Genomic DNA, 7,395 nt, shown 5'->3' on the forward strand with positions numbered 1-7,395 from the left:
CCTCTGAGGGAGAGTTTGGCCTGCTGATCTCCTGGAAGGACAAGGGGAAAAACCCAGTGTGCATGAGAAAACTGCACCAAGAGCACCATGCGCACGCCCTAGGATGGAACCTGTTACAAGTGCTGTGCAAACACCCGTGCGAGTACCACCCTTTGAACCTCACAGGACTTAGAACAGCACAGGCAACATAAAAATCCAAAGGGAGGGTTCAAAGACCACGGCATCAGGCTCTTCTTAGTAGTGTCCAGCGGCCATGGGCAAAAACTGAAATACAGGAGGTTCTGCCTGAACATAATGAAACACTTTTTCACTCTGAGGGTGACCAAGCAATGACTTATATTAAAACAACAATAAAAAAGTCTTCTGGACTTACCCTGTATCATTCCACTGTTTTTCAACAGAAGGAACACATTATAATGTGGGTTGCTTTTCAGCCACAGATTAAGTGACAATTTGCTGTGGCTTAAATTGATTTCAAGTTTTTTTTTTTCTTACCAGGTTTGTGCACCCTCCTGCTCTCAAACTATTATTGTAAGTGAAAATATTCCTCTGTGGGACTCACTTGAGTTTTGGTTTTTTTGGCATTGGACCTGTCAGGTTCCTCTGTGTCAGAAGCTGCCTTTTCCCGCTGCCTCTTGGAGTTCTTGAGAGGAGAAGATACCTCTTCTTTTATCTTCTGCCACAAATGAAGCAGAACACAACAGTTACCAGAGATATAAATGCAGAAATAAATTGAGCGTATGCCAGTGCTACCATATTTAATGCAAATAAATGAGAAGGGTTCCTGTGGAGCAGTAGAACTGATCAGAAGTTGAGACAGTCAGGATTTAACATCCATCCAATACGCATCTGTCCCTCTGTTCAACTACAGGATGCAGGAGAATTTGTTCTGGAGCTGATGCTGGGTTCTGCCACATGCCAGGAGCAGCTCCCAGAAGACCTGCACCTCCCTAATGCTCCAGCCACTCTCTCTGGAGGTCCAACTCAAGACAGAACGCAGGACACACTGCAATTTCACTGCTGCAGACAGAAACTCAAGGGGCAGTTTGAACACCAACATTTCTGACACAAGCTAGTAGGAAAAGGGAACATCGAGTGAAGCATTCGTCATCATGCAGATGTGGTCTCAGGCTTTGAAAGTGAAGGAATATTTCAAACAAAGCAGTTTTCTGTTGTCTTCAGCTGTGCAGAATCGAGCTCATCGGGAGCTCACACCAGACCAACTGGCCCAGGATACACCCCTAACAGAGACCATCACCAGTCGTTAACAGAGGATGGAGGAAGACTTTTCGCAGTAGACAGGCACAGGATAAGCCTCTTTCTACTACATGAAAGTCTTCCTTTACCCCTGATATTTTGAGAGGGACATTTTTATATCCCCTCAAATAGAGGGCTAACCATGAGTAGCTATTACAAGATCACTACCATCTTTGATGGCCCGGGATAGCTTTATACCTCTCATAATTACCTAACCTAACTTCAGATTTTGCTAGGTTCTCAGTTTTATCATCTGAAAATGTGCTCCACATTCCAGTTTTGACTTGTTTTTTTTTTTTTTTAAAAAAAAGGATTTATTTTTAACTTGCTACTTTTCAATTTACACTGCTTAATGGCAAGCCTTCCCGCTTCATCTGCCTTTGCTTCTTCAGTACGCTCTTGGAAAGGCACTTATTTAAACAGCCTAAACTGTCAGCTTGCTCTGAAAAATCAAGCAAACATACACACAGAAAAACAGTACCAGAAGTAGTCTCAATTACTACATATTCATACTCCTTTGTAAACAAAGATTAAGTACTGCTTAAAAAAAAAAAATCCCCAAAACTGTCTACTTGTCTCAAATACAGCATTTCTGCTCTGTATTACTTCCATGAGCCTAATGCTTGCATTTGCATCTGAAATTGAGGGATTAATTTATCATGAGAGCAGTGAGGTTATGTGAGGATACTTCAATGCTTTTTATCACTAGACATCCTGATGTACAGGAACAAAGCATCAGTCAGATGCACCATTACATTTTTTGCCTATCCACACAAGTAGGAATTTCTAGGTCACTGAGACTCCCTTGGCCTCCTACAACCTGCATCTCATTTCGCTGACGGAAGAGGACTCAGGTGTCCAGTCCTAACCCAAAAGAAGAATGGGAAAATTCTACCTTGGTAGACTTCTTCACTGAATCTGCTTTGCTGTCATTACTGGAGGTGCTGGCAGCACTGGGGGAATTGCGGCCGCTGGAACGGATGTCTTCATTAATAGGGGAGGCTCTACCATCAGGGCTGGCTGGCTGCTTTTTACGACCACTACGTAGTGTAGACATCTATGGTTAACAGAAATAAAAGTGTATTAAAAACAGCATTTGTACAACCTCTCTATTTCTGTCTTACAGCAGGGGCATGGATAGAGCACTCCTGCTAAGAGCTTGAAAAATGAAAAACCAAGAGCATTTAAACATTGTTACAATTTTTCCTTGAAAACTCATCTGGAATTAAAAGTAAAAGGAGGCAAATCCTTAATTTGTCTACTCAAAAACATGAAGTGCTGATTATTTTATTTAGTAGTGTCTTCTAGAAATGAGATTAGAAAGATGTTCCAAAGCTGCTGCTGTCTGCATGTAAATTTTCTTCATAAAACGTATGCACACACAAAGATGGAGAGGGGAGGGCAAGGAAAAGAAATATATCTGCTGCTTTGTATCAGCCAAAAGAAGTCTGACCACCTTTGTGCAGCCATCACCTACTCCTTACAGAAGAAGCTGCAATGCAAGAGCGTTAAGCCTACCGAGCCTCGACTCCGCCGTGTCCTCATGCTATGCTTTCCACTAAGTCCATCCTCTTCCTCTTTGACAGGCTTAAACATAAAGGGTGGAGGGTCTACAGGCTTCTCGATGGGTGGCAGCTCTCCGTATTTTTTGAAGTGAATGCGACAATCAGTGCACAGTAAAATGTTTTCTCGACCGCCGTGGTGCCAGTCCTTGGAGGCTTGGGGCAGGAAAAGCAACAGCTTAGAAACACACACAGCACTCAGCACAAACATATCACATTATTAAAGAAGCACACAACAACTCGAAAAGCAGCCGCTTTTCTACGGGCAACAAAGTTGGAGAAATTTCTGTAAAACTTTGCCCTGTTCCAGGCTTGGTCTGTGTTCCAGTGCACATCTGCAATACTCAGCTTACAAACTATTTAGTTAAGCAACTACAGCTTTGAAAACAAAGAAAGGAGCCTTATCTGCTCTACCTGGGAGCTAAGAGGCAGCTATTACTCTCCAAAGCTGTGGTTTCTTAAAGTGAAGTGAGCTGTGAACTTCTCATTTCCTTCCCGTCCCTATTTTGGGGCTCACACTTCTATGCCATGCATATGCCCAAATTTCTGACAACCTTCAGGAATTCCTACAGGAATGAGGCTGCTGCAGGAGAGACTTGATTTATCACAAATGGATTATATAGATTATGGAGATTTTTTCCTGTATAAACATCTACCTCTCAGGATTCTCCTTTGTCACCGCAACAGTAGTTTGCAATGGCAAGGCATGATTAACTCTGCTAGGAATGCTGCATATTTCAGCTGGCTCAGCTCCCCATGTTTTTGAACAGCTGTACATGCCCACAAACTGCTCTTGCTTCAATGAACCTGCATTGAACAGGCAGGAGCAGAGAGAAATACAGCAATGAATCGGGAGCGTACTGGTTGTGAAGCAGTGGCGACAGGCGTAGCCCTTCAGCTCCTGCTCGCTGTCCTCGCTGTCAAAGTCATCTTCACTGGCCGAGCTCAGGTCCACTGGGTAAGGGAAGAACAAGGGAAGAAGAGGAAAATGGCAAATAAAAACTCAGCAGGATTTTCTATTTCCTACTACTTGGCTAAAATAACCATTAATCATTATGTTCTCTCATAAATTTTTTGACTTCCTACAAGCACCTGGTCTTGGATGGCCATTAGTTCTGATTCTGCCAACTACGCAAGGCCAGACCCGATCAGCCTAGAGATTAAAGGAGGACTCCAGGAATGCACCAAGTGATACGATTCACGTCACTTCTGACTCAGTACATGGTACTTTTCCAATTAAGTTGTCATTCAAATACTGTCCATGATTAGTTCGACAGGTTGTGTTCCAAAAGCACAATTTTCAAGAGAAAGGAGGTTCAACTCTAGAACCTGGTCAAATTGAAAATTAAATATTCTACACCTAAATCCTACTTCACTAGATTCCATGAACACACAGTGTGGTGGCTCTTCTGGTTTCTATTTTGTTTCTAGACCTCATCCTCTAAAGCAGACAGGACTGCTGTTGCACTCTGCTAGACAGCGGCTATATTTAACCCACCAGCGAGATGTGTTTTGTGGGTGGAACAAACGATGCTCACATGTAATGTACTTTTTTGGAAACCATGCTGTGATTCTTTGGGATGAGAGGTACTACAAGGATACTACCAGCTTGCCATTTCTTACTGCAAGCATCCACAAGAGTTAACCCAGTGCAAACGTACATTTCAAGAATGTCATGTTTCAAAGACGGGGAGAATACGGAAAGGAACATTCACCTTTGGGGCAAGCAGTACACAGCAAGTTAGCCCATTACAAGGCTGTGAGCTAAAAAGCACCATCTAAACCACGGAAAACACCCAGACGTCACAAAACCTGTATCTTACCTCATCTTCTAAAACAACTCCGGAGTAAATCCTCTCTTATTGAGAGCACTGCATTTTTCTAGTACCACCACTACAAATTCACAACATAGCAGGTCTACAATTTCCATGAGCAGAAAGCCCCGTGATTTCTTTTGCTCACACCTTTAATCAGAAAATAAGTCCTTGATGCAAGAATAGTGTTTTTCTAAAGGTTCCAAGAGGATATTTTGTAATACATGATGGTTATAGAGATGGAGGGATTCCACAGTACTTGCCATCAGCATTTGTCAGTCATTACCCTTCAAATTAACCCAGGGTCCCATTTAATAACAGTAGCTGCTAGCACTACCGTAATTTGTACAGCAATTCTTGCAAAATTGACATCAGGCTAGAACTTGCTTTCTTTTCCTAAATTGATTTTTATTCTCCTCCTGTAGTGGGATCCATATGGATGGGTCCTTCCAGCCACATGCACTCTGAAGTGCTGAGTACCTTGGACTGAGCCGTAGAGTCCAGATCCTCCCTTCTTGCGCACACAGAAATCAGCAATAACTCCCATCCGTTTCAGCAAGGAGAAGCCAACAGCCCTTTCTTACTACCTCACTAATACCCTCTCCAGAATTCTCTGTCCTGCCTGCTCACCACATCCTCCACCTCCCCCATATGAAGAAGATTCTGCCGATTCCTGCCTTCCCCATAGTCCCCTTTCTTGAGAAGGCATGTGCCACGTGCTGGGTTTAGCCCATAGAAGGGCTGAAAGGAGCTGCTGGCCACCAAGGAAGGATGAGGGGGACTTCCCTCCAAAGGGATGAAGGACTTCCTTCTCTTTGCTTTTTCTGTTTCCCAGTACTGTAATAAGCCTGGGGAAAACACAACACAAAACCAAGAGGAGAGTAGGGAAATGCAGTAGCAGGGCAATGTTTCCATCCTTACAGGATGCTTTTATGTTGAAGAACTGCACAAAGCACTGGGTGATCAAAGCCGCCTACCACATTCCAGAGGGATGCTATGGGAACAGGAGACGGCAACGGCCTCAGCTCCAGCTCCTTGCTTCACTCACTCGAAGGTACAGCACCACTACATTACTGTTGCTCCCTGCATCTAAACACAGACCAATGCAGTGCTTTTAGCTTCCACTTACAGAATTCACTGGAGGGGGGCCTGGAGGGAGTGTTGACTGGAGTGGAAGCAGTTCGAGTTTTAATTCTCCGAAACACAGCCTGTCTTCGATGCCTACGGTGGGCTCGAGAACTTGCTGCTTCAGGGGTTTTCTTCCAATAGTAATAGAAGGTGATTAGTTCTCCCTGCAAATACAGAAGGAGTATGTTAGAGGGGCATGCAAATCTGACTTGTCAGTTTTTTTCCTCCCTTTTGCTCTCTGTATGCATGCACATGTATTTCTGTAGAAGCTTCATGATGTATTTCAGCCAGACAAAAGAATCCTTTAGATAAGACAGAAAAAATTCCTCGTTATTTTTTTGTTTGCTTTTGCTGGGGAGGAACAGAAGTAAATAAATGTCTTTTCACGCCTCCCCTAGAAAAGAGGTTTGGTGTCAGTACCCAGGTCCCCCTGGATGCTGCTGGCGCTGCTGGGCTCAGCAGTTCGGAAGAGGGTGCCCTTGCCCTGCCGTCAGCATCCCGGCGACACCTCTGCACAGCTCGGGAGGTGTCCGGAGAGGTCCTGCCTTTCAGCGAGGTGTCAGAACAAATAACTGCTCAGAGTTCTCGGGTGTTTACAGAAGGAATAAGGATCAGTTCAAACACATACTGCCATTTTGTCAACCTACATTCTGCGTACAGATATTTTTAAATATTCCTGCTTAAGAAGCTGAAAGTCAGAATAAAACCGTGTCCAAGGAGAAGTCTATAACCATAACTCAACCCTACCACAGTAAACAGTGTTTTAATTTGGATACATATGCCCACATCTAAATTAATTAAGCAGTTAAAAGAGCACACCTAGAGAAATGAGTGATAATTTCACAATATAATGAATCTGGCTTACGTTCAAAAACCGGAGCAGCTGCCATTCAAACTAGCGGATGTAATGCCGACCTAAAGAACAGCATGTGGTGTTCATCTCTTGTCTCTTACTTTGAAACCCCATCATTTCCTGGCGACTTGTCTGCCTCGAAGGTAAAAGGTGTTGTTTCTTTCAAGTTGCAAGAGAAAAAACGCAGAAGTTCTAACCAGCCCCTTGAAAAATCAACATCAGAACAAACATACCTGAATTGCCCACAAAAAGGGTTTCTTTGAACTGCATTTTATGTGATCAAATAACACAACCTCAGCCGGCTCCTCCGCGGGGCAATCCCGCAGCCTGTGCCGGCGCTCAGCTCCCATGGAGACACACCCTTCATCATTACAGCCCCAACCAACCTCCAACCGCGCAACACTTGGAAAGACAAAAGGAGGATGTTGTTCTAGACATTAACTGCTGACATTTAAGACACTTAAGAATTTTACCGATGCCTAATTTCAAAATAGAAACACCACAAAAAGAACACCACCCTAGCTTTGATTTCTGGCGATAGAAGAGATGCATTTTTCCTCTGCGCTGCTACGGATGGGGATTGATGCTACTGATCTCCACCACAGACCTGCACCACACTCACACCAAACTGCACCCAGGGATTCTTGGTGAGGAGGAGGAGGAGGGAGCAAGTGCACAAAATTAACTGTTACCTAGACTTGTTGATTCTGAAGGATGAAAGCCCTACTGAAATATATATATGGACACACATATATGCCCTACTAATATATATATATATATA

General features: G+C 43.7%; 1 protein-coding gene across 1 annotated transcript in view; it reads right to left on the reverse strand.

Annotated features, from left to right (window-relative positions):
- Window positions 1-6,964, reverse strand: part of LOC104463848 (arginine-glutamic acid dipeptide repeats protein-like) — a gene marked incomplete at its 3' end in the record, with an annotated part of 7,144 nt that extends 180 nt beyond the window's left edge. Inside the window, exons 1-6 of the mRNA XM_010076342.1 lie at window positions 6,848-6,964; window positions 5,763-5,925; window positions 3,681-3,773; window positions 2,776-2,975; window positions 2,153-2,314; window positions 563-676 (exon numbers count right to left, since the gene is read on the reverse strand). Coding sequence (XP_010074644.1) covers window positions 563-676; window positions 2,153-2,314; window positions 2,776-2,975; window positions 3,681-3,773; window positions 5,763-5,925; window positions 6,848-6,964 — 849 coding nt within the window. The remainder of the gene's footprint in view (window positions 1-562; window positions 677-2,152; window positions 2,315-2,775; window positions 2,976-3,680; window positions 3,774-5,762; window positions 5,926-6,847) is intronic.
- Between the last annotated feature and the right edge of the window lie 431 nt (window positions 6,965-7,395).

This window comes from Pterocles gutturalis, unplaced genomic scaffold, assembly GCF_000699245.1.
Source record: "Pterocles gutturalis isolate BGI_N339 unplaced genomic scaffold, ASM69924v1 scaffold23863, whole genome shotgun sequence".
NCBI lineage: Eukaryota > Metazoa > Chordata > Aves > Pterocliformes > Pteroclidae > Pterocles > Pterocles gutturalis.